The sequence below is a fragment of the Myxine glutinosa genome, chromosome 1 (assembly GCF_964187855.1).
Source record: "Myxine glutinosa chromosome 1, kmMyxGlut1.1, whole genome shotgun sequence".
Lineage (NCBI taxonomy): Eukaryota > Metazoa > Chordata > Myxini > Myxiniformes > Myxinidae > Myxine > Myxine glutinosa.
The window spans coordinates 329,282,774-329,309,813 of NC_136261.1; the positions used below are offsets into that span (position 1 = coordinate 329,282,774).

General features: G+C 45.4%; 1 protein-coding gene across 3 annotated transcripts; it reads right to left on the reverse strand.

Moving 5' to 3' along the window:
• Positions 1-1,076: 1,076 nt before the first annotated feature.
• On the reverse strand, positions 1,077-26,969 carry LOC137411958 (uncharacterized). Of its 3 annotated transcripts, XM_078769738.1 has the most exons (10): positions 26,918-26,969; positions 23,640-24,946; positions 7,790-7,893; positions 5,025-5,479; positions 4,189-4,715; positions 3,460-3,540; positions 2,006-2,170; positions 1,822-1,891; positions 1,527-1,697; positions 1,077-1,303 (listed from the first exon to the last, which is right to left on the reverse strand). In XM_078769738.1, exons 1-3 carry the CDS (start codon positions 26,964-26,966, stop codon positions 7,792-7,794), a joined length of 1,458 nt encoding a protein of 485 aa, XP_078625864.1. In that variant the 5' UTR covers positions 26,967-26,969; the 3' UTR covers positions 1,077-1,303; positions 1,527-1,697; positions 1,822-1,891; positions 2,006-2,170; positions 3,460-3,540; positions 4,189-4,715; positions 5,025-5,479; positions 7,790-7,791. The 3 variants fall into 3 exon arrangements, with proteins under 3 accessions (XP_078625864.1, XP_078625865.1, XP_067953329.2); XM_078769739.1 differs by having other exon boundaries at positions 2,006-2,129; positions 3,460-4,715; XM_068097228.2 differs by having other exon boundaries at positions 3,460-4,715.
• Between the last annotated feature and the right edge of the window lie 71 nt (positions 26,970-27,040).

Below are 27,040 nucleotides of genomic sequence, written 5' to 3' on the forward strand. Positions count from 1 at the left end.
CTAAATTGAAACTTGGTCTTGGTTATTCCTCAAAAAACTATGAGGCTCTAATGATGTCATCAAGACTGAGGAGCTTTTGGCTGAAGAATTACACAAACCCATAATCACCAAGTTTAAAAGAAGGAAGGTTTATTCCAAAGACACTGACCACATATGGTCCGCTGATTTAATTTAATTGAATAATGATAGGGGATACAGGTATGCTTTAACCGTTATTGATTTGAGGAGTAGATTTGCCTGGGTTGTTCCTTTAAAAAATAAAAGGGGTGATACTTTAATGTTAGCCTTTAAGCTAATATTTGATAGGGATAAAAGGAAACCAAAGAAGTTATGGACTGATGAGGGAACAGAGTTCTTCAACAAAATATTTATGAAATTTATTAAGGGGGAGGGTATTAAATTATACAGCACCTTTAATGAAGGAAAAGCAGTTATTGAGCGTTTTAATCGCACTTTGAAAGAGAAACTATATAAAAAATTCACACAACTCGGTTCTCAACAGTGGGTATATTTAATTCAGGATATTGTAGATAATTACAATAATACAGTTCATTCATCAACAAAATCAAAACCGTCAGAATCATTTACAAAATTAGAATATGAAAAGGAGATTAATTTGAGAAAACCCAAGTTCAAAGTTGGTGATATTGTAAGAATATACAGATGGAAAAGCCATTTTGAGAAAGGTTATACAAAAAATGGACAAATGAATTATTTTAAATCGTTGATGTAATGGATACAGTCCCTTGGACCTACAAATTATTTGATTTAAATGGAGAAGAAATCTTGGGTTCATTTTACTCAAGAATTACAAAAAACAATGATAAGCCATTAAGCAACAACCATCCATACTTTTATCCACCCCACCCAGATTAGGTAATTTAATTACTAGTAAAAAAAATAACAAAAAATAAATATATATCATAAGCCACGCCCACACAGACCACACCCATCATCCCCCACTGCTCTGTGCGCCCCCACTCTTGACCCTCCACCCCCTCATCCCACCCCCACCTTCCCCACACACACAAGGGGAGGGGAGGGGTGGGATGAGGGGGGCAAAGGGTCGTTGGCAGGGACGCACTTTCCCTTCTTTTTCCTTTATTCTCTTTTTGTAATTAATTTTTAAATAATTCTGGACAAAGCAAATATAACCATATATAAATATTGAAAACATAAAAATCTTTATATTATTAAAACATTTTTATTGAGGTATATATTCAACTTCTCCCCAGCACAAGCCATCAATTTCTCCCCAGCACAATTCAAATACAGCAGATGTCTTCAGATTTTGAATCTCTTTCTGTTAAAGACAAGAGGGGAGAGAAAATATTAAGGCGAAGCAAGGAGAGGATATGTTATATATGAAGATATGAGGATATGAAGGATATGAAGGATATGAAGGATATGAAGGATATGAGCATTGTGATTATGAAATGATATGAGCATTGTGAATTGAGATATGAGCATTGCGATTACATCAACGATTTTAAATAATGAGCATTATGAATCACACACACACATACCTCTAAAAAAAAATCAAGCTTTGTGTCAATGCCGTCGAGTTGAAAATTTAGGGTATCACAGGTTGGCAGGAAATAACCACTCTTGGGTAAATCATAAGCATCCCACTCATAGTCGTGGCCATCGAGGTCGTGATCGTGGTTGTGGTCATCGATCTCAACAGGTGTTGTATTCTGTTTGAAAAACGAAATAAAAACATGAGGAGAAATTATTAAAAGATACATCGTATTGGCAATGAATAAATAAATGTCAGCTCCCGTTTATTGGTGCCAGTCAGAGAGATGAATAATGAATTACCAGGGGTATACTCTGATGGTCATTTTGGACAAGAGACAAAATCTCATCTGTGTCTTCTTCGAGGTTAATACTACAGACAAAAAAAAGAGAAATTACTTCGTTGAAGGAAGCCAGACAAAACATCACACACACACATTCTAAGGCAGCCTCATTTAACATCAACGTATTTTATTTTGTACCATACCTTCCACATGAATCTTCTAAGAACGGTGAAACATTGAATTCATTCAGAGACCTCCATCTCCGAGGCAAGTTGTTCAAACCCGTATTCAGTTCGTTGTGAAACTCTTGAGAAACGACTTGAAATTCTGCCAGGGCCTCATGAAAGTCATTCACAATATTTGAATTGCTGTAATGAAGAGGAAAATATATCATGAGTCATAAAATTAATCACATACAAAGCTCTCGTTAGTTTAACACCAAACGAAACCAATATCCTGGTGAGTATTCTTCATCAGAGGAAAGACTGGAATAAGACAAGCTCATCTTCATTCGCAATGTTTAAAACGGCACGGCAACACGGCTTAAATAATGAACAAAATGTATTTCGGGGAAGTGAACTGCCTGTCAGCATTTGGGGAAATTCGGGGCGTGTGTGTGAAAAACAGGAAACAAGACAATGAGAACTCCTGGGAAGTTATCCAAGTGAAACAACATGTCATTTCTCAAAAGTGAGCGATTAATTAGAAAAGGTTCGAGTATGGTAGCCTTGGTATATAAATGGAAAACAAAATGAATGTGAAAAATATCAAATAAGTCTTATTGAAAAGGCAACTGGTAAAAAAGTTCACAAAACAAATAAGAGAATTAATTTAAATACCGGTGAGTTGGAGGAGATGGTGAAGAGAGTTGGAGGAGAATTAAATTATTTCCTACGCATAAACAAATATTTGTAGGATCGATGTTTGAGTGGGCCAAAGATGATCTGCCAGATGATATGTATAAGGACCTGTGCTCAGTGTCAATAGTAGAAGGATCATAGGTTCAGAAGGCGAGAAGGATCATAGGTCCATAAGGTTAAATGTTAGGAGGTTCATAAGGGAGTAGGGGTAGCAGTAATGGGAAATGAAGAAAAGTGAGGGTGAGGAAAATTTACATGTAAGTGAATGGAGATTTGGGGGTGTCCCAGGAACAACATTTATCATCTACTCGTGACTGTGTGTGTGTGTGTGTGTGTGTGTGTGTGTGTGTGTGTGTGTGTGTGTGTGTGTGTGTGTGTGTGTGTGTGTGTGTGTGTGTGTGTGTGTGTATATATATATATATATATATATATATATATATATAATCGGGAGATTAAATAAGACGCGGACGTAGCTTCAGGACAGTCGATCTTTAATTCTCGACAAGCTTTCGACCAACAAAGGTCTTCTTCTTAGTCGTCCCCAAGTTCAGCGGAAGAACTTGAAGAACTTCCGGTGGGTAACATAACCCCACTATGTACCCACCGTTAGATCGTATGTCGTGGAAGTGTATAATTATTCCCATGACGAGGGGTGGGGTTATGTTAATTAGTTAAGGATTAATGGTAAATCCCCTGTATGCAATTGCCTCTGTTATTTCCCCTCTGTTCTTTCCGAAACTGCACACACACGTAGCCAAGCCAGCAATCATGCATTAAGACACTACATAAAAACTAACCTGAAACAGGCCATTGAGCACCACCAATGATACCACCGACCTGGTGATCACAAAGGCACAGGAGGGGCGTGAGGCCATGCCCTGAAGAACAATTGATCAGGACACCAAGAGCAACGAGATGGCACTATTCACAAGAATTCATTCACAAGAATGCTTCTCACCGAATCATAAGAATGCTACTCACGAATTCATGAGAATGCTACTCACTCATTCATGAGAATGCCACTCACTGATTATCAGATGACAGTTTAGTTTATCAGATGCAATGTCATGTTTTTCTCAATTTGCAGCACCTCCGAAAGACCTTCACATGGATCTACCCAGGAGCCCACTCCATATTGATGTTGAAGTGTGCACGTGGTGCAATGTTATCGACATACACCCGATCAACGACGTGCAAATTAACTGGTTCCTCGGGAACACTTCAAATCCACTTGACGCATATCGTGAAAATTACTCATCCAGCAGAATCTCAAGTGAACTATGCTTTACCCCAAAGGCTGCCCATCATGACCAGCAACTCATCTGCCAAGTAGGACTCATCCCACATGGACGTACTGGCCTATCCATCGTACGCACTACAACGGCATCTATAAATATAAAAGGTGGTATTTCATCCACACTTTGCACCTCTATTTGATGTAGTTCATCCTCCTTGGTATATGAATACTATTGTGCTTTGGGATTCTTGATTCAGAACATATGCAACATTTTCTCTTGAGAACCTACTGTATGCAAAACCATGCTTGAACACCACTTCTTCACCATCTGACGGTTATCCTTTCCTTATTGGCCTGGCAGGATGGCCTAGCATGTCGATTTTTTGTCAAGTATGTTTGTTGGACATTTCCTTCTTTTGGTCGAAGCCATATTCCTGCAAAATAAAGAGAAGGAGGGGGGGAAAAGAGAGAGAGGGAAAAAGAGAGAGAGGCAAAAAGAGAGAGGGAAAAAGAGAGAGAAAAAGAGGGAAAAAGAGGGAAAAAGAGAGAGGGAAAAGAGAGAGGGAAAAAGGGAGAGAGAAAAAGGGAGAGAGAAAAAGAGAGAGAGAAAAAGAGAGAGAAAAAGAGAAAGGGGAGGGGAAAAGGGGAAGAGAGGGGAGAAAGGAGAACAGAGAGAGGGAAGGGAGAGGAGCAAGATGAGGGGGAGAGAGAGGGGAGAGGGGAGAGGGGAAGGGTGCGGGAGAGCAACGCCTCACCAAACATTGCTATAAACTCTGGGAGGAGGTGGGAGAAGGTGAGAGAGGTTGGAGTGGAGTTCTGCAATTTATTAGGAGGGGGAAGAGTGAGGAGTGCACGGGGGAAGAGTGAGGTGTGGACAGAGAAAGAGAGAGAAATGGGAAGGGAGGGGTTGAGTGGGTGGGACAGGGGAGTGGGAGGGTAGAAAAGGTGAGGGGTGGAGAGGGAGTTAGCCAAGAGAATGATATGCTATGTTTTGAATGTAATATGCTATGACACCCGCAGACTCTTGTCTTGATCCTAATTGTAAAATTTTAACTGCGGAAATTGAGCTTTGAGGCTCAGTCGGGTTAAAAATCCAGGGTTAAAAGATCCAGGGTTAAAAATTACCATTCTTCTCGTCTTCTTTCTTTCTCTTGAGGAGTTTCAGTTGCTTTGGATGCAGCCATTCCTGCTGCATTTGCTTCTTGCTTTATGCTGTTGAAGAGGAAGGCTGCTCTGGATGTAGCTTTTGTCAAGTTTGCTTGTTGGACATTTCCTTCTTTTGGTCGAAGCCATATTCCTGCAAAATAAAGAGAGGAGGGGGGAAGAGAGAGAGAGAGAGAGAGAGAGAGAGAGAGAGAGAGAGAGAGAGAGAGAGAGAGAGAGAGAGAGAGAGAGAGAGAGAGAGAGGAAGAGAGAGAGAGAGAGAGAGAGAGAGACAGAGACAGAGACAGAGACAGAGACAGAAGGAGGGAGCAAGGAGGGGGGAGACAGAGGAAGGGTGGGGAGAGCAACACCTCACCAAACGTCACTCTGAACTTCGGGAGGAGGTGGGAGCAACCGAGAAAGGTCGGAGGACAGTGCTGCAATTTATTCGGAGGGGGAAGAGCAAGGAGTGGACAGAGAAAGAGAGAGATGGGAGGGGGGGGGGGGTGGTTGGGGGAGGGTAGAAAAGGAGAGAGGGGTGGAGAAGAAGTTAACCAAGAGAATGATATGCTATGTTATGAGAATGATATGTTATGACACCTGTAGACACTTGTCTTGAGCAAAAAATTTCAATTTAAACTGCGGAAATGAGCTTATAGCAGCAGTTCCCACTTACAAAAAAGTGTACTCTGGGCGTCCATGGACGTCTCTAAGCAATGTTCATACCTTTATTCGTCCCCTACCGGTGTACACTGGAGGGGACTATAGGTTTGCATGCCGTCCTTCCGTCTGTCAGTCCGTCACGCAAAGAACAGCTTTCCGGACTTTTCTTCTAAATGCTTAATGCTAATGATTTCAAACTTGTGTTACATATTTATGTGAATGTATGTGAATTACCATTCAGGTCTTTGCTTATCCATGGGTAGTAGATTAAGGGTTGTTGTGGTTGGAGGGTCAGGAGCCCTTCTGAAAAAGTGTCCGGAAACGGAAGTGACCGGAAACGGAAAAAAAAAGACACGAGGAAGAAAAGCGACGAGTATTCTTCTTCCTCGCCCCGCTCCGACGAAAGGTGGGATCGACCTTGCGCCGCGTGGAAAAGCGGCGTTCCGAAGCCCGTCTGGCGAGAGGAGTTACCGGGACGTGTACCTACCCGGTGGAGACGTCAAGTTGACGTGGGGCCGTGCATCGACCCCGCGTCTGGCACCGTTCGCGGCACCGTCTAAACAGACGCGTACGGGTCGCACGTTGGGGCCTAACACGCCTTGCAAGCGGCGTGGGGCTTTTGGCTTGCTTTACCATACCCGCTTCGCGTGGCCACGAGGGGCTGCAGCCGCGGTGCCTGGTACGATACCTGCCCGGTGGAAACACGTCCACCCGGGGTTCGTTCAACCGCCCGAGTGCGGCGACGCCGACCATCATCTTGGTCAGGAGGGGCCCAGAGACATTGTGAGGGGCAGAGACAAAAGGGGGTCGTGAGTACCGAAAGGGGACACACCTATATAAGATGGCCATCTTAAACCTCTAGGGGATTGATTGATTGTTGAGTGTGAATTGTTGATGGTTGTTTGTTGTTGATTGCTCGGGGAATATATCCGTGATTGTATCCTTGAAATTGTATGATATCCTTACCCTGGAAATATATCATTGAACATCAGTTTCTCTTGGGTGGAATTCATAGGGATTGCGTTGCGAAAGCGCATATATAATACTACTTTCTGGCGAAGGTCCTCTCACGGTCCGGGGGTCACCGAGACCAGGTAGTCACCGAGGGGACCACGTAACAGAATTGGGGGCTCGTCCAAATTACGATTTGCGGATTCGCAATTGGGTCTACGTCCGGGATCTAAAAGTGTATTTGTATAAAATAATAAAATAATATTTTTATTAATTAAAATTTATTAATTAAGTATTAATTGGTAAATTTTTGGGGAAATTTCATAGGGATTGTCAGCACAGGGGGACCGCGAGGGAAAGACAGCACAGTAATATAATACCGAGTGTTCATACAAATGTGTTATACTTGTGACTCGCGCACCTCTCATATAACTAACATGTACGTAACTACAAGGATGTAATGACAATATAGCTTTAGAACAGACATGTTGTTCAAGGTAATTTGTCCAGCAATTTATGTATTTACGATTTTAGTCTAACTCCAATAGCTGATTATTTATTTGCATAAATGTATTGCTCGGTATTATGCTGTGCGAGTCGTATTTGCGCAAAAGTCAAACACTGTATATGTCTTGCCTCGGGTCCTAATTCTATTGCATATGGTCCAATGAACCACTAAAATAAAAATGGTACTTTTGCAAAGTCGTTCCCCCAAAAATTGCTAAGCTGCCTAACTAATAAGAGTGCCTTTGGATTATCTGATATTTGGGATACCATTCCACTTCTTGGTTCATGAATGGTTCGGAGAAAAGAAGCATTTACCATTGATGTTAATCATCAAGTATCCAACATGGGAACAAATTGAATGGTGCAAACCAGTTCCATTTTGAATGCTGCGGTAAACATCAGCTGTGGTCTGAGGAATATCAGGTGATCTCACATTCCGAGACCACATCTTCGGTTACATACACCTCAAAAAGTTTGAAATATATATCTTTTTACTTTTCACGGGAGGGGATGGGTTTTATGGGATGCCAGGGGGGGTGAGGAGGGTACCGGGTGCCCCCTGGATCCACCCCTCATTGGTGTCCCAAATGAACTTAGCCTCCTCTGCTCATCCTCGGTATTCTTACCTTCAAGCTTGTGATGGAGGACGTGGGGTGCGACGAAAGAGGCGTTTATTAATGCGATGAAAGAACCGCCACAGAAGGCCGCGATGTTTTTTCGACTTCTTGTCCTGCACAGAAAAATAATTAATCTGTTAAATCATCTTGTAAGATGAAGTTAAAAAATAAACCGACTTGAACACCTGGAGGGATGTATTGTTGTTCCATTAATCTTTTGCAAAAATCACTTTAAGAGGATGGAACTACCACATCTGGTACATCATAAAGCTTTCTCCTTCCTCATGCTGAAAACTTTTGTTTTTGCATTTTTTAAAGAAGTTGACTATATAATACAGAAACAACGAGGCAAGGGGATGCACTGATTATAGCAGTTTATATATTTTCATAAAATTACATTTTCAGGACTGGCAGAGTACTTTTAAAGGTGTGTACACGACCTTCAACTTGCTCTGCCAGGGTTTAAATGTCAAACAAGTTATGAAAGGTCACCCTGGTGTTTCGCATGTGGCTTCTTTTTTTTTGTATACCGAATCGAGGCTCGTGAAAGAGCTGACAACCGCGAGGGAAAGACAGTAGAGGGCCACCGCGAGGTAAAGACAGCACAGGGGGACCGCGAGGGAAAGACAGCACAGGGGGACCGCAAGGGAAAGACAGCACAGGGGGACCGCGAGGGAAAGACAGCACAGGGGGACCGCGAGGGAAAGACAGCACAGGGGGACCGCGAGGGAAAGACAGCACAGGGGGACCGCGAGGGAAAGACAGCACAGGGGGACCGCGAGGGAAAGACAGCACAGGGGGACCGCGAGGGAAAGACAGCACATGGGGACCGCGAGGGAAAGACAGCACATGGGGACCGCGAGGGAAAGACAGCACAGGGGGACCGCGAGGGAAAGACAGCACAGGGGGACCGCGAGGGAAAGACAGCACAGGGGGACCGCGAGGGAAAGACAGCACAGGGGGACCGCGAGGGAAAGACAGCACAGGGGGACCGCGAGGGAAAGACAGCACAGGGGGACCGCGAGGGAAAGACAGCACAGGGGGACCGCGAGGGAAAGACAGCACAGGGGGACCGCGAGGGAAAGACAGCACAGGGGGACCGCGAGGGAAAGACAGCACATGGGGACCGCGAGGGAAAGACAGCACAGGGGGACCGCGAGGGAAAGACAGCACAGGGGGACCGCGAGGGAAAGACAGCACAGGGGGACCGCGAGGGAAAGACAGCACAGGGGGACCGCGAGGGAAAGACAGCACAGGGGGACCGCGAGGGAAAGACAGCACAGGGGGACCGCGAGGGAAAGACAGCACAGGGGGACCGCGAGGGAAAGACAGCACAGGGGGACCGCGAGGGAAAGACAGCACAGGGGGATCGCGAGGGAAAGACAGCACAGGGGGACCGCGAGGAAAAGACAGCACAGGGGGACCGCGAGGGAAAGACAGCACATGGGGACCGCGAGGGAAAGACAGCACAGGGGGACCGCGAGGGAAAGACAGCACAGGGGGACCGCGAGGGAAAGACAGCACAGGGGGACCGCGAGGGAAAGACAGCACAGGGGGACCGCGAGGGAAAGACAGCACAGGGGGACCGCGAGGGAAAGACAGCACAGGGGGACCGCGAGGGAAAGACAGCACAGGGGGACCGCGAGGGAAAGACAGCACAGGGGGACCGCAAGGGAAAGACAGCACAGGGGGACCGCGAGGGAAAGACAGCACAGGGGGACCGCGAGGGAAAGACAGCACAGGGGGACCGTGAGGGAAAGACAGCACAGGGGGACCGCGAGGGAAAGACAGCACAGGGGGACCGCGAGGGAAAGACAGCACAGGGGGACCACGAGGGAAAGACAGCACAGGGGGACCGCGAGGGAAAGACAGCACAGGGGGACCGCGAGGGAAAGACAGCACAGGGGGACCGCGAGGGAAAGACAGCACAGGGGGACCGCGAGGGAAAGACAGCACAGGGGGGCCGCGAGGGAAAGACAGCACTGGGGGACCGCGAGGGAAAGACAGTGCAGGGGGACCGCGAGGGAAAGACAGCACAGGGGGACCGCGAGGGAAAGACAGCACAGGGGGACCGCGAGGGAAAGACAGCACAGGGGGACCACGAGGGAAAGACAGCACAGGGGGACCGCGAGGGAAAGACAGCACAGGGGGACCGCGAGGGAAAGACAGCACAGGGGGACCGCGAGGGAAAGACAGCACAGGGGGACCGCGAGGGAAAGACAGCACAGGGGGGCCGCGAGGGAAAGACAGCACTGGGGGACCGCGAGGGAAAGACAGTGCAGGGGGACCACGAGGGAAAGACAGCGCAGGGGGACCGCGGGGGAAAGACAGCGCAGGGGGACCGTGGGGGAAAGACAGCGCAGGGGGACCGCGGGGGAAAGACAGCGCAGGGGGACCGCGGGGGAAAGACAGCACAGGGGGACCGCGGGGGAAAGACAGCACAGGGGGACCACGGGGGAAAGACAGCACAGGGGGACCACGGGGGAAAGACAGCACAGGGGGACCGCGGGGGGAAAGACAGCACAGGGGGACCACGAGGGAAAGACTGTACAGGGGGACCGCGAGGGAAAGACAGCACAGGGGGACCACGAGGGAAAGACAGCACAGGGGGACCGTGGGGGAAAGACAGCACAGGGGGACCGCGAGGGAAAGACAGCACAGGGGGACCGCGAGGGAAAGACAGCACAGGGGGACCGCGAGGGAAAGACAGCACAGGGGGACCGCGAGGGAAAGACAGCACAGGGGGACCGCGAGGGAAAGACAGCACAGGGGGACCACGAGGGAAAGACTGTACAGGGGGACCGCGAGGGAAAGACAGCACAGGGGGACCACGAGGGAAAGACAGCACAGGGGGACCACGGGGGAAAGACAGCACAGGGGTACCGCGAGGGAAAGACAGCACAGGGGGACCGTGAGGGAAAGACAGCACAGGGGGACCATGAGGGAAAGACAGCACAGGGGGACCACGAGGGAAAGACTGTACAGGGGGACCGCGAGGGAAAGACAGCACAGGGGGACCGCGAGGGAAAGACAGTACTTCAGTTGAATGTCAGGCCAGGGCAGTTCAATGTCCTCCCAAAGACAAAATAACTCCTTTCCTGACCTCACAGAGAGGTGGGAATAACAGAGGCCATTGAAAAATTAGAGAGATAAAGCCGACTTTTCGGCATATCATGCTTTTGTTGTTTCTCCTACAAAGGACATCCTCACACTAAAATATGCAATTTGGTGTCTGTCAGTCTGTCTGACGATTTTTTTTACTGTGATACATTCAATTACTTATCCAATCTGAACCAAACTTGACAGGAGGATGAAGGTTGCAGCAAATTCATCTGCCCCCCCTCCCCAAGGGTGTTTTCTCCAACAAGGGGGTTTCCCTGCCAATGGGGTTGCGTTATAAATATATCGTTTATTTATATTTATATATATATATATATATATATATATATATATATATATATATATATATATATATATATATATATATATATATATATATATATATATATATATATATACATACATATCTATATATATATATATATATACATATCTATATATATATCGATATATATATATATCTATATATATATCTATATATATATATATCTATATATCTATATATATATATATATCTATATATATATCTATATATATATATATCTATATATATCTATATATATATCTATATATATATATATCTATATATAGATATATATTTTTTTATATATATATCGATATAGATATATATATACATATATCTATATAGATATATATATAATTTTTTTTTATTTTTTATTTTTTATATATATATCTATATATATATCTATATATATATATATATATATACACACACACACACCACACACACCACACACACCACACACACCACACACTTGAGGCTCGTGTAAGAGCTAACACATCAAACACGGAAACAAAAACAAACGAGATGGTATTCATTGAATATTTACCCTGCGCAGTCAACTTGGTGTGAGCCAACCCTTCTATTTTTGAACGTTTCTTTTTTTTGATCCAATATGGCTGCCAGACCACGTGAGCGATGACATCATAAATTTATATTCTCTAATTGTTGCATAGATCATGCTCAATAAATTTCAAACTAATCAGACGAAGCGTTGTCCCTGTCGAATTATGACGTCATAATTATGGCACCAATGACATCGTTAACAAACAACACAACAACATGCATTTTAAGGCCATGTTCCCTACTAGAGCGGGGGTTAGCCTTGCGGTCCCCATGACAATCTTCTCCATTTTGCCCTATTTTCTGCATCTCTCCTTGTTAACCCCCTTGCCCGCATTTCTTCTTCCACCATCTTTAGCCAAGTCTTTCTCGGTCTTCCCCGTCCTCTACTTCCTTCTACATTAACTTCCATCACTCTTCTCAACCAGTCACTTTCATCCTTCCTCAATACATGACCAAACCATCTCAACCTGTTCCTCTTCACAGCATCAATCACAGGCAATATTCCCATCATCTTTCGCAATTCATCATTTGTCTTCCTCTCTCTCAACGATACTCCGCACATCCATCGAACCATTCGCATTTCCACCCTTTCCAGCCTTCGTTGCTGCTCTACGTTCATTGACATCGTTAACATTGACATCTACCAATGACATCGTTAACAACACCTATTCCCCATATGGAGTTCTTTACAATGAGCCACGTTTCAATTTTTAAAATGCTGACATGGCACACACTTTACTTTACTGAAATGCAGACAAAATGTTATATTTTCGTCAAAAATCGTCGGAATTTCACCAAATCTGTTTTGGTCATGTGTTAATATACGTCAGCAATTGACAAATCTGAAATCAGAATTTTATTTGAGGTCAAAAGGACCCCATGACGTCGTTCCGTACTTTGCCTGCTCGTGATGTGCAGTGTGATAATTAATTCCATGCCCACTCGAGAGGACTCTTCTTCTTCACGCAATAACAACTTCAAGTTTCCAGACTTTACATCCAATCATCTTGAAATTTTGCACACGTTACACTTCATTACCTATACTATAATATGAAGTTTCATGTTGATCAATGAAGGGGTTCAATAGTTATTTTAAAAAATAGTTTAATTATGTATATCTGCCAAACCACGTGACCTATCGCAAATGGCAAAAGGTCATTCTAGTAGACTTCTTCTTCTTCTTTCGTGTATCATCAGATGGCCAGCTCAGTGTCGTGCAGCCATGCCCTCGTCTCTGGTCCTACGCCAAAGAGGCCGGCTTCTGAAGGTGGTCTGTATGGGGGGCAGGTGGTAATTATGTGTTCGGCAGTCTGCTCAGGCTCGCCGCACTCGCATGCGGCGCTGTCTGCCAGGCCCCACATCGTCAGCGATGATTTGAAGCGGCCGACCCCCGTACGTAGACGGTTCAGCAAGGTCCATTGCAGGCGTGGTAGATCTTCTCCTACAACGCCACCTCCTGGGTCCCAGATGTAGCGGTGGATGCGGGTGGGCCAGCTGTTTCCCACACCTGCTTCCAAGATGCCGCCAGCCATGCGCTTCGAGACAGGTCCTCAGGGATAGAACTGAGCATCTCTTGTGCCGCCTTGTTGTCGGGATGGCGGGACTTGTCTGCTTGGAGGCGCCACTATCGTTGTGGTGTTGTGCAGGATGTGCCAGTCGTGTTTCTGGGCATTCCTTGCCAGGGCGAGGGTAGCAGCCTCCCGTCTGAGGCCGGCCGGGGCGATTCCCGCTAGGACTGGCAGGTGGAATGCTGGGTGGGCTTCAAGCAACCAGCTACAATACGGAGGGCGTTGTTAATGGCAACATCAACCTTTCTCACAAGTGGGCTTCTGCTCAGGCTGGGGCGCAGTATTCGGCTGCCGAGAAGACCAGGTCTTGCGTGGATATCCGTAGGGTCTTGGCAGAGGCTCCCCAGGTCGTACCAGCGAGACGTCGGATAAGCGAGACCCTTGATGTCACCTTGGCCTTAACTTCTTCTAGGTGTTGCTTGAAGGACAGTATCCGATCTAGGCGTACACCGAGGTACTTTGGGGCTTGCTGGAACTCCAGGCGTTTGTTGTTAACGAACACGTCCAGTTCCCTTTTTGCTTCTCTGTTGTTAAGATGGTATGCCGCTGACACTGTCTTACCAATGCTGAGCTGCAAACCCCACCTCCGGAGGTAAGCTACTGTTGTGACATCTTTTGGACACTTCTCTCAGCCAAAAGTCAAGCAGACTCCACCAGACTCACTCAGTTTAAATAGATTTATTACTAATCTCACAAAGAGTATTTACACCAAAATAGAGTTATACTTTACAAATAAAAACACGACGCGTCGTTTGGTTGAAGACTCTCCTCTCTCTCTCATCCTGCTCTTCTCCCCTCCGCCTGGGAGCATTGTCCTTAAGTAGAACTCGGCTACTTTGATGCAGTTCGATTGGAATTTAGAGGTCAACACAGAGCTTGGTCGACTCCGTCTTCTTGGCGCCAATGCCCATCTGCTGGAGGCACTAAAGGCTTTACAAAAAATGCTATCGCAGGCAAAGGAGAAGAAACCCATTGTCTTAGCTTCTACAGGTCAACCCACTTTGACCTACACAATCTCACTCATTGACAAATGCATCCGCCCTGGGCTGAGTCAACACTCTGCGCTGGGGCTCTCCACTTAAGGGCAAAAACTATTTAAAGATGGTGCTCATCGTCCTGGTCCCATCTCTATTGCTTTGCTCAGACTGCGAGCTTAAAGCACACACTGGTTTTTATCGCCCTAATTTAACAATGGGCCAAAACTTGCCTTTCCGCATCCTTATTATTCCACACTACCAAGGTGCCCATGTCTTGGTTGATACCGTTTTCCATCGCCTTCCATGTTGGTCGTCGCAGCATGATGGCCAGGTCGTCCGCGTAACCATACTTTCTGGATGTTGTATCCGGCAGGTCGTAGATGTAGATGTTAAACAGCATCGGCGAGAGAACAGAACCCTGCGGGACACCATTCCTCAGTCTTCTGAGCCTGCTGCGCTGGCCGTCGCTGGTCTGTAGGACGAAGCTGCGGTTTGACAGCATCTCCATGATGAAGTTCACCATATGCCGGTCCGGGATTGTCCTCAGCAACTTCAGGTGGAGTCCACGTTGCCAAACGGTGTCGTATGCAGCTGTCAAGTCCAGGAACACTACGCCAGCTTTCTCATTGTCCTGGAAGCTGTCTTCGATATCTTGTGTGAGTAATGTTACCTGGTCCACTGTTGACCTGCCACGAACCGGCTTGTTCCCGCGGGAGCTGTGGGTCCACCACTGGGTCGATGCGGCTGTGGATCATCCTCTCCAGAATCTTAAATGGGACGCAGAGCAACGAGATCGGTCTGCAGGATTTGGGATCTTCCGCGGGTTTGTTCGGCTTCGGCAGGGCTATGACGGAAGCACAGCGCCAGGTCTTCGGGAGCTTGGACCTCCGGAGGCACGACGAGAAGAACGAACACAGCCAACCGGATGTTGTTGTGCTCTGGTGGATGATGAACTCCGGATGGATGTTGTCACGGCCTGGTGACTTACCCGGCTGGAGTTTGCTCATGGCCGCACTGAGTTCGGCTGCTGTGAAGTCTCCAGAGATATTGGCATCGGCGCTGGCCGCTCTGGAGAGAGAAGACACCTCACGCAACGTCAGGCGGGCAAAGTTTTTGTCTGCATCCGGGAAGCGACCGTTCTTCAGCTGGGACGCAATGGCGTCTGCTGTCACCGGGCACCTGAATGGCATTGTATTTCTGCCTGTCAGCTGGTTGATGGTCTGCCACGCCTTGCGACTAGAATGGGTAAAATCGATCGACAACTATTTCAGTCCATCTGGTCCTACGGGTGGCGTCCAGCTTCTGGAGTAGTGCTGTTGCAGTCGCGTCCACTTCTTCCCTGGAGCTAGCCTGCTGATGGTTGCGCAGGAGATGGCTGCACTCCTCGTCCCAACCTGGGATGTAGCTCTTGTTAAAGCCACGCGGGATGTTTTTCTTTGCTGCACCCAGGAGAACCTTACAATAGGCTGTGTATGCGGTGTCCACATCAGCAGCTTCTGGGTTCGGGAGACCGGTTGTTCTTCTTTCCGTCTCTGCAGCAAACGACTGCCAGTTAGCCTTCCGGAAGTTCCATCTCTTGACAGGTCTGCCCGCTACCGGCTGCACCAGTGATGGCACTTTGATGATGAACGGTCAGTGGTGTGAGCGGGGGAACCTGTCAATGACGCGTCTCTCAGGCTTCGGGTCGTTGGTGCGGCACACGGTGAAGGCCAGGTCCGGATTGGTGTAGGTGTTCCAGCGCGCAGAGAAGAAGCTTGGAGGCTCTTTTGGGTCAAACAGCAGCAGTGCATCGGTGTTGGAGGCCCAGTCGCTCAGCATCATTCCGTCTGGTGTTGTGTAGTTGTAACCCCAGTCTGTGTGTTGACAGTTGAAGTCACCTGCATAGATGTCGGGTGCAGTAACGGACGGGAGTGATGACGCCATCAGCGCTGATGGAGGAGGCTTATATACGTTGACGACCGATGTTTCCTGGATTTTGGTGGCCAGCCACTCAATGTTGGAGCCTGGTGGAGATTGGCTAATGGCTGTCCAGCTTAGTTCAGTCCTGACGAAGGTTGCCATTCCGTGCTGTTTCTGTGGATGGACCCAGCGAGAAGGAACCCAGGCAGCTTGAGGTTGTCGTCAGCTGCACAGTGTGTCTCTTGTAGGAGAACGACTGCTGCCTTGTTGAAGTCGGCGAGGTATCGTATGACTTCGAGCTTGGCGGTGGTGAGGCCCTCGACATTGAGTTGGAGCGCTGACAGGCCTTGGTTTTCAACGGTCGGAATGGCCGCCCGTCCTGTAAAGGACGTTCTATGCCTTGGTCTTGGTCTTGACCTTGGCTTGTACCTTGGCCTGCCAGCTCGATGATTGTGTGGCGACATTAGTTTCACAATTCTTGTTACTTGTAGGGAAGGCCGCGGTGAGGCTGTAGTCTTCTTCCCCAAATTCTAGTAGACTGACATGCTGAACACATCTGTGAAGTTTCCCCTCGATAGGATCAAAAATGAGGGAGGAGCTAGGTTTTTAAAGTTTATGCTTAAAAACGTCATAACTCAAGTTATAACATGCTGTTTAACATGAAACTGAAACTATGTGATGCATGACATGCTCGCTGACTTTTTCTTCGTCATGGGTATGCGATTCTGCCTGCAAAGATTGGCCTCGATCTGTTCAATCGTTTAGGAGAAAATTGGATTTTAGTGGTTTTTCACTCAAAACAATATGGCGTCCGAACCACGTGACCTACGACGTCATTATAATTTTATTTCTGCATCAATTTATACCGAGAAGATGCTCAAGAAATTTCATCCCGATCGGATAATGTTTTTTACTCGTCAAATTATGACGTCATAACGGCAGCACCGATGACATCATCATTCACATATGTTATTCCACCTGGAGAGTTCTTTGCAATGAGACCTGTCACAATTATTTCTGTGCAGCGGTTTTTGAGATAGAGGTGCAAAGTTTTTTGGTTTCTCCAAGATGGCACCCGTACCACGTGACGTCATAATATTCACAAAAATATTCTACAGGAGGCGGCCCTCCTATGGTAAAAATTTCATGTCAATCGGACCAACGGTTGCCGAGAAAATGAAAAAAAAAAAATGTAGACACGCACGTACGGACCCGAATGCTTAACCCTGCCTTTCGCTTCGCGAGCACAGGGTAAAAATGAGGTGTATATCTGTTGTTAAGATAGCTTGATCGTGGCATTTTTCCAAGGATGCTTCTAATAAAAAGCATAATGTTAATGTTATTACAAAACAATATTAATACGAATAATATCTCCCCCTCCCGAAGGGGTTTCTCCTCCTTGACCAAACGGTGTGGTCATGTTTATAAATAGCTTTTCGTGACATTTCATGGGAGCAATGACCCCAACCAGAAGTAAAAATATTATAAACCACAAACACGCAATGGTGTGATTACCTTTAGAAACAGTCGCTACTGCTGTTTAACATGAAACTGAAAGGGAGGAAACTCAGGATGTGTTCAGTTATCAAGCAGCTAGCTAGCGCTTGCCAAGCCAGCTGTTCCTTATCAACGGTTTTGAATGGAGTGCTTGCTCGATTGCTTAAACCACTTGGCATGCGCTTTTCAAGAAACTTGGTAAATGAACGCCCCACTCCCACCCCCAATGTTAGTGAGGTCCATCCGTAGATCTAATGCAATCTATATATCCCAGAGAGGCATGACCCTTCCTGCCGCCCCCAGAGAGAACAGGTGTACTGGATGGTTTCATCAAAAAGAAAAAAAAAGAAAAAAATGAAGGCCTGTTATGTCTCTAAAGAAAATTCCATATTCTATGAGGCTTAAGAGGATGGCGGTGGTGGTTTGTATGCAGCATGGCTTGTATGCAGCCACATGCTGCTGGCTGCATCATTTTCTGGGGGAAAGGTGGTGGTGCTGATGCAATGCCCCCTTATCAGCTAGCTGGTACTCATTTTGCCGACCTCAGAAAGATGGCAGGCTGAGTCAACCCACCTGGTGTTAATTCAATGGCACAACAGGGGCTTGAACTCAGGACCCAAAGATCTCAAGCCAGCAACCTTAACCGTTAAGCGAACACCAGGCTTAAGATAATGATACAATTAGTTGCAACCTTTGTGATAATAAACATGAGAATTGAAAATCTCAAGATTCATATCAGTCATAAAAACGTCAGTCTTTGACGATTGAACAAATGAAAAACAAACTAATCACGCATTATTATTTCACCCAATTAAGAAAATTAAGCTCCAACTGTGTTTATCTATCACAATCATACTTGCACGTATCCCATGTGAATCAATGATGACGCACCTTTGGAGGCCATTTATCCCCACAGAGTATGGGTTGGCCTTTTTTGGGCACCGTGGGCCCCTTTTTGAAGCAATGTTTTATGGCCAGATGCCCTTCCTGCCGCCAACCCTGTTAGTCACCTCTTGTGACCCACAGGGAATTGCCAGTTAGCTGGTACTCAATTTGCCGACCTCGGAAGGATGACAGGCTGAGTCAACCCCCCTGGTGTTAATTCAGCGATCAGCCAGGATTCAAACCCAGGATCCTGGGATCCCAAGCCGCACCCTAACCGCTAAGCCAACACCAGGCTTCCGTGTGAATCAATGATGAGAATGATAATTTGTCGATTTCATCCAGCTCAATTAACATACAGCTATCTATAACTCACTCTAATACTACTCGAAACTTTGTGCACAAAACATACTTTCTAGAGAGGTACTCTTGGGCATTATGTGATAAAAAAAATTAACTTGCATAACAGATGAAACGTGCAAAAAATAAAATACGACGTTGCAGTGAAACAAAATGAGATATGGCACGTTTGTTTTCATAGTTCATTTTAAAACAAAGAAGTTGATTAAAGCACATGCAAAATGGATCCCCAAGAACTACAACACGCACAACGTTGACTCAGGCCGTTGTTTTCTATTAGTGTAATGCTGCCCCAGAGGGTGCGGAGCTCTACTGTCGCATGGCCATGGTGAGTAAATATAGGCTTGTACTATTTTTAATATCTATTCTTCCCGAAGAACTCAAAGATAAACTGTACATAATTGTGTTATGGGAACTGAGGGAGTGGGATCCACAGATAGACCATGGGTGGGTAGATAGAACAATAGTAGGGACCGTGTGATCCCATAGGTTAGATTTCCCGCTGTATGAGCTATTTGAGACAATCTGTGTTATAAAAAGAGCCGTGTCTGTTTGTTACTTGGCAAAAAAAATAAAAATTTGCAAGTATGTTGATCACTCCGGTTTGTGTGTGTGTCTGTGTGTCTGTGTGTCTGTGTGTCTGTGTGTCTGTGTGTCTGTGTGTCTGTGTGTCTGTGTGTCTGTGTCTGCTCACTTAAACTTGCCTGCAGGACACAACTTTAAACCGATCTTCACGAAACTTTACCAAATGGTAACGTTCGTGATCCGCCAAAATCCTATATATTTTTGGGGTCAAAAGGTCAAAAGGTCAACATAGGCCAAAGGTCAACAACAATTTCAAATTTCTAAAATCCTCAATTTTCATCCGATTGACTTGAAATTTGAATACGATTTACATATCGGCTTACTGAATTCAACCAACAACTATTTTTGAGATCAGAATAGGCCAAAAGGTCAAAATAGGCCAAAGGTCAACCACTTTTTTCAAATTTCTAAAAGCCTCAATTTTCATCTGATTGACGTGAAATTTGAATTGGATTTTCACGTCAGCTAAGTGCATTCAACCACCAATTATTTGTGAGGTCAAAAGGATCTACCGAGTGCCATTCTGCTTTGTTCTCTTTTGCCAAGCGTCACTCTATGAGTGATCTTTTTTTTTTCTTTTTTTTTTCGCAGTGTTATAACTTGAGAACGGATTAACGGATTTCAATAAATCCAACTATGGTGGATTCGCGTAATTCCCGGGAACGTTTGTGATCCAAAACTTCTTTTTTTATGGGTACATGGACACGTGCGTCAAAATTGCAAATGCCAACACGTGACGTTGGTTATCCCTGCACAGAGAGCAGGATCACCCAGGAATCCTTCTTTGTTAACTTGAGATCTGATTTCAATGAAACCACTCAGGAAGTAAACCTAACCACGTATCCCTCTCCCAACAAAGACGTTTTATCCACCACGTTGATTCCAAATCTCCACGAATCTCCACAAATACAAATCATACTCATCTATATGTACGTCCCAGACAATTTATTCAAAAGAAAGAAGAGGGGAGGGGGAGGGTGAGAACTTTTTTCATTTTGAACTTCCTCTTCGTGTGTTGTTGTATAATATTTGCAATTCAGCATCTAAAAAGGCTGTGATGAATATTCGTTTAACACTCTCCCGAAACACATCCTAATTTTATTTTTCCCCATTTCTTTCATCTAATGTCGTTTTTAACACCAAACAACAACATAATATATATTTTTTTCAATTAGCCGAACATTGGTGTTCCCGTCAGTGAAGCGACGGGTCTTATATGTTAGTAAGTGTTAATTTTAAAGCAGGTAGATTGTACCATGTAAAACCTCACATAAAAGGTGAGGCCAGCTGAGGTCCAAGTCATTTCAAAGGCACCAGAAAGCACGAAGGAAATGCTTTTAAAGATTAGCAACACAGACTGTTTGGCTGGCGTACCACAAACCATGGCCGCGAGGTGAGCTGTGAAGCTCACCTGTTGAAACCCTGTTCACGCTGTTGAAACCAAAGGTTTCAGAATCATTGCAATCAATCTCCCGCGATGAAGCTAACCCCGAGGGCCTTTCACTGACTCGCTGCAGGCAGGTTGGTGGTGTTTCTGTCTTCTACCGACTTCTCTCCGGCCTTGCCCCCCCAGCTCTCTCTGTGCTCTGCCCCCCAAATATTCCTACAGGTCGCTCAAGATCTGCATGCATCCCTCTTGTGGTTAAACGGACAAAATCAAAACTCTCTGCTCACCTTCACTCTTTCATTCCTCTTTTCTCCCACCTCTGGAACAAACTCCCTCACTCTCTTCAATCCCATTCCTCCCTCCAGGTCTTTAAAACAGCTGTTCACCACCATCTCTTGTCTTCCCCCCATCCAAAACCTTGATCTTTTCTACCCCCGTTAATTCACCCGAGATCCCCTTTTTTGAAATACCGAGTTCTTTTCTGGAAGTCCTAGCAGTGTCCATGTGTTTTATACCTCTCCCACCCCCCCGCCACCCCCATTCCAATGCCTCCTCCCCCCAAGCCCCCTCCCTCCCACAGTTCTCCCGATGTCTCTGCTCTCAAATGTTGTACGTGTGTGCTCCCCTATCTCTCACCATCTTGTCTCCCGCGCCCTTTATCATATGTTTTATGTGTCAGTTTATCTTTTTGTGATCAATGTTATCTATTACATGAGCCTCAATCTTGAATTCAAGCAGTTAAGGCCTTTTGCAACCCTGTGGGTATCAGCCAATCTGTGAACATTCCAACCCATACCAGATTTAAGGCACTCTTCCATCTTCTCTTCTGGATCGAATAAGAAACTTTCATTCCAACCTCTCCTATTCTGCCTCAGTCCCAGACTGCTCCTTTGACCGTTTTCATGTTTAAGCTCATACCTCTTACATGGGAGCAAGTTCAACAACAAAAAATTTGGTGGTGTACTCAGGCAAACTCAGACTCTGATCGACCCACAAACAAAAGGATTCCGGGAACCACACCCATAGCATCCAGAATTAATTCTGCTTGGAATGTGTCCACAAACGCCTACTCTGTCTCATGCAGCAGCTTCTATCAACCTCCACCTGCAGCTATCTGATCTGTCATCTCGGTCTCGGTGCAGAGAATCCTGTGATTGTGGTGAACCAACTTGCTTTCTCAAACTGGAAGGGTAAACCAATGAAGTTAAATTATGGGCCACCCAATAATGCTCGCAACAAGTGTGTACATCCGAAGACAATTCCAGAAACACATTGCAAGTCTCCTTTTTTCAAAGTCCTGGTGAGATTTTGTCAGGTGCATAACTGAAACATGAAACCCACCAGGTTCTTGGGCATTCTTGCACGTACAGAGCGCCCAAGTGCACGCACACACATAAAGGTGCCCGTGCGCACGCACACACGCACACACACGATAATTCATATGATAATTTAATCATATTCATCATAGTTCATTCATACCAGTACATCCGCTCACGAAGGGAGCGGGATAAAAAGGGTCATTCATCTTTGGGGTATGCAGATTACAGTCGATCTATGGTCGGATCTCAAGAACATTGGGTGTGTGTTCATTTGCCAAGTTTCTTGTGGAGAGATCGCCAAGTGGTTTAAGCATTTGAGCAAGCACTCAATTCAAAGCTGTTAAGGAACAACTGGCTTGGCAAGTGCTAGCTAGCTGCTTGGTAAAGGAGCACAACACGAGCTTCTCCCTTTCAGTTTTGTATCAAACAGCAGGAGCAAGTTTCAAATGTTCACTATGAAAAATGACAGTAGGGCCAGAAAGGGCCATGTTATTAACCCAACATTTGTGGGTTATATAGAGTACAGTAGATATTCGCTCAGTTCTGTAAGTAAACCTTACTTCACGGATGTCGGGATTCCTCCAAATTTTCCTTATTTAGTGTTATAAAGAGCATTACCGACTGTTTAAAAAGCTAAGCATACGTGTTTGTGGTTTATAATATTTTTACTTCCTGGAGAAGCCATTGCTCCCACGGAAACGCCATCACAACTATGAGCTATTTATACACGTTATCACTGCAGGAAAAATGCCTTGGGGAAGTGGGACATTATTAGTATTAATATTGTTTTGCAAAAACATTAACAATATGCGATTATCATTAATTTCATGATTAAAAGCGTCTTTGGAAAAACGCCACGATAAATCTTCTGCTTTGGGCAAACGCCACGATAAAGCTAATTTAACATTGATATACACCTCAACATGCAACGCCATTGACGGCAATGACGAGGAAAATCCGCTCGGGGGAGAAAACCCCCTTCGGGAGGGGGGGGGGCAATGAATGCGCTACAACCTTCATTATGTAACCCTTTGTCATCCTGTCAAGTTTGGTTGAGATTGGATAAGTAACGACGGAATGTATTGGTGTCAAAAATTCATTAGACAGACGGACAGACAGACACAAAATGGCGTATTTTAGAATGATGATTCATATGATAATTTAATCATAATTCATATGATAATCCATCTCTACCTTATTTCCATAGTTTTTGGGATAACAGCCAGACACGTTTTTGCACATATGAGCACCACAGGAACAACATATTAGTAGCACAGCCTTGCATCAATCATAGTAACCACCAGAATGAATCTCATCAAATACGCTGTCATTTGAAATAAGTAAATGCATATTGTAGTGTTGCAAGTTTTTAATTTCAAAGTTATAATCTTACTTACATCCTTTGGAGGCTGATGTGAAATGTCATGCCTTTCGTTGGTTTCGCTCCTTTCATTGGCTCCTGCATGCTTTGTGGCCTTTATGAACTCTGCGGGCACCGCCAACTCTGCGGGCACCGCCAACTCTGCGGGCACCGCCAACTCTGCGGGCACCGCCAACTCTGCAGGGCCAGCAACGTCTGCGGGCACCGCCAACTCTTCGGGGCCAGCAACGTCTGCGGGCACCGCCAACTCTTCAAGGCCAGCAACGTCTGCGGGCACCGCCAACTCTTCAAGGCCAGCAACGTCTGCGGGCACCGCCAACTCTTCAAGGCCAGCAACGTCTGCGGGCACCGCCAACTCTTCAAGGCCAGCAACGTCTGCGGGCACCGCCAACTCTTCAAGGCCAGCAACGTCTGCGGGCACCGCCTCTTCCTCTGTTGGGTCGAGTCTAGTGGGTCTAGCAAATTCCAGTGGCAATGCAGCACAGAGGTCACCACAACAGAAATGCTTGTCGGCCAGGCAGACTCTATCCGGCATGATGGACTTGGACTCCTCCAATCTTGCCAACAACAGTTTTTTAAACTTCAACAACACTTTTGAGGAATCAATTGACCTTTTTGGAACTGGATTGCGGCTGATCCGGCCCACTCCAGCTGGCTCCAAAATGGAGGATTGTTGTGGCAGCAATCTATGGAACCCAGAAGACACTTCTGATTGATGAAACTCGGTTGGCACAAGAGACTCCTCAGCTGATTTGAGCCCCTGTGATGCATCGGCCCCGGCAGGCTTCAGCAACATCTCTTGCGACTCTGGTACCAATGCAAACTCTTTTTCCAAAATGGGTGAATTTAAACCCAGGCTGAAGATTGTAAAAAGGTAATCAATTTGCCAGGCATGCCATTCAGTTGCAAGTGCACATGCGGCTCCCATGGGAAATTCTTGTATCCCTTCGGCACTTTCAGTTTTGGATGCACTTGCAGCTTTTGTAAAATTCGCTGCAGCGGCACCAACCTTCAATTCCTCTTTTGGTGTTTCCTTTGCGTCTTCAAATGCTGTTTTCCTTTGCGTCTTCAAAGTTTGTGCCGATTCTGCCTTTTTGGCAGCTGCTCGCACTTTTGCACCTGAAGCTCTGGGTGAATTTTTAACTTTTTTTACAACAGCTGCATTTGAAGGTCTTGGGGCTCTTGCCTGCCCTCGGCCTTTCTCCATTTGTCTGGTGGAGACTTCAACCAGTCTGTCATTATTTTGAAGTTTGGCTGTTCTTTTCAGCTTGGGCCCAGTGCCCCTCTTTTTTTGCACCAATCTTCTTTTTCCTTTGCTAGCTGCTGCAACATGAAAAGTCCAAACATGAGGAATTTAATTTCACTTGAGAGACACATATGAGAAATTATATTTGATTTGTTAATTCTTTACATTATTCAGAGGTTTATTTAATTAGTAATGTTTCAACACAAGCCACTTGAGGCCACTCATTTTCTGAAAGACTTGTTGTATCTGGCACAATTGTAGACTTATGCATTATGGTCATCCATATGTTTGCATTGCATGGAGTGGGAGAAACAGTGTCTTTTTATGTCTCAACAATGGATGGAGGTCCTCAATGACAAACAGGAAATCAGAGCCGTCTCCATTGACATATGGAGAGGACCCCGCAGGGGTTATTCTGCACGTCTCCATTGACATATGGAGAGGACAAACAGACAAACAGGCAGACAGGGGTGAATACTGAAAACATAACCTCCATCAACCTTCAGTGGTTGGAGGTAAATATAGGCTTCATTTTTACCTCCGCCACCAAAGGTGGATGAAGGTTATGTTTTAATCCCTGTTTGTCTGTTTGTTTGTTTGTAACAACATATCTCAAAAAGTTATGCAAGAATTCGGACGAAATTTGGCAGAGTGGTAGGGTATGTCACAAGGACAAAATGATTCGATTTTGGTGAAGATCTGAATATGGCATCGGATCTGTAAATTATTTAATTTTTTAAGTGATTCTACACCATTGAGTGACAGGTAAAACAAACACAAAGCAAGATATCTCAAAAAGTTATGGACGGATTTGGACAAAACTTGGTGGACAGGTTGTGTGTGTGTGACAAAGAAGAAACGATTCAATTTTGGTGAAAATCCGGATCCGGATCCAGTTAGTAGAATTTTAAAGTGATTCTTCACTATTGGGAGATAAAGCCAAAAACGAGATATAAAGGAATATCTCAAAAAAGTTGAGGACGGACGATTTTGATTAAATGCGATTCTGTATTGTGATTTTCTGGTCCACTCTGGGAACAAAACGTAAACTGTTCACCTGGTAGAGGTATGCTCTCCACTGAGTGTCGTTCTAGTTTTACCTGCAACATATCACAGCTCTACTGGGGCTCCGCATGGTTGTGGTTGCTTTGTGTTGTGGTGTGGTTCTTGTTGGGGGTCGATTTTTGAAATGTACACCCATTGGTCAGACAGATGACAGACCCCACACAAATTTGTCAATCGACTCCACCCACAATGTTATCTAGCCAAAATAATATGGCCAGCAACTTGGTTTTTTGACGAGCATAATTCCTAAGACATTGGGCCTGTAGACGTCTGCTGATTACACACTGCCCGGGTTTGATGCATCAGACTCAATTTGGCTTTGTTTGGGTCAAGCATATCACACGATGAGGGACCCTGAAAAATGTAAGTTTTTATTTATTTATATTTTTTATGCTTTTTTTTTTTTTTTTTTCATAGTCGAAGGCTAATTTTCTCTTGTTTACTATGTCCAACTTTTTGGGGATCGCTTCTGTGAGCTAAGCAAAAATGCGACCATGGGTCCTGAACCTCACCTGGATCAGGAGCAACAGTCACTCAAACCGCCAACAGACCCCCTCAGACCCTGATACTTTTAATGCCGTGAACAACGTTTGGTACATCATGGGCGATGAAGGTTGTTATCAAATTTTAATGAAATCGCGTGTGTAGTTTCGGAGAAGAGAGGATACACCTACTTTACGTTTCAGCTTTTATGTATGTGCAATTGAAAGAATGTGCAATTAGAATGTAAGCACGTCTGTAAAGTATGTACAATTAGAAGACAAGTACATCGATAAAGTATGTACAATTACAATGTGAACATGTCTATGAAGTCCGTCCTTTTAGAATGCGAGTATGTCTAAGTACGTATTTAAGAACATGGTGGATATAACATTTGGAATTCCACAAGCAAAAAGGAAATTAACATCAGTATATACAATACAGCAAAGTCCATGTGGGATCAAGAAATAGTCTCAGATTCTACTTATTTGCATTTTTCTTACCTTTCGAGTCTTTATCTTGAAAAATGCGGGCCAGGTAGTCACAAAACATTGTGAAGCCTGTTAAAAACGATAACAACCAAAAATATTAATTTTAAATACATGAATAATTAACCATGCACGAAT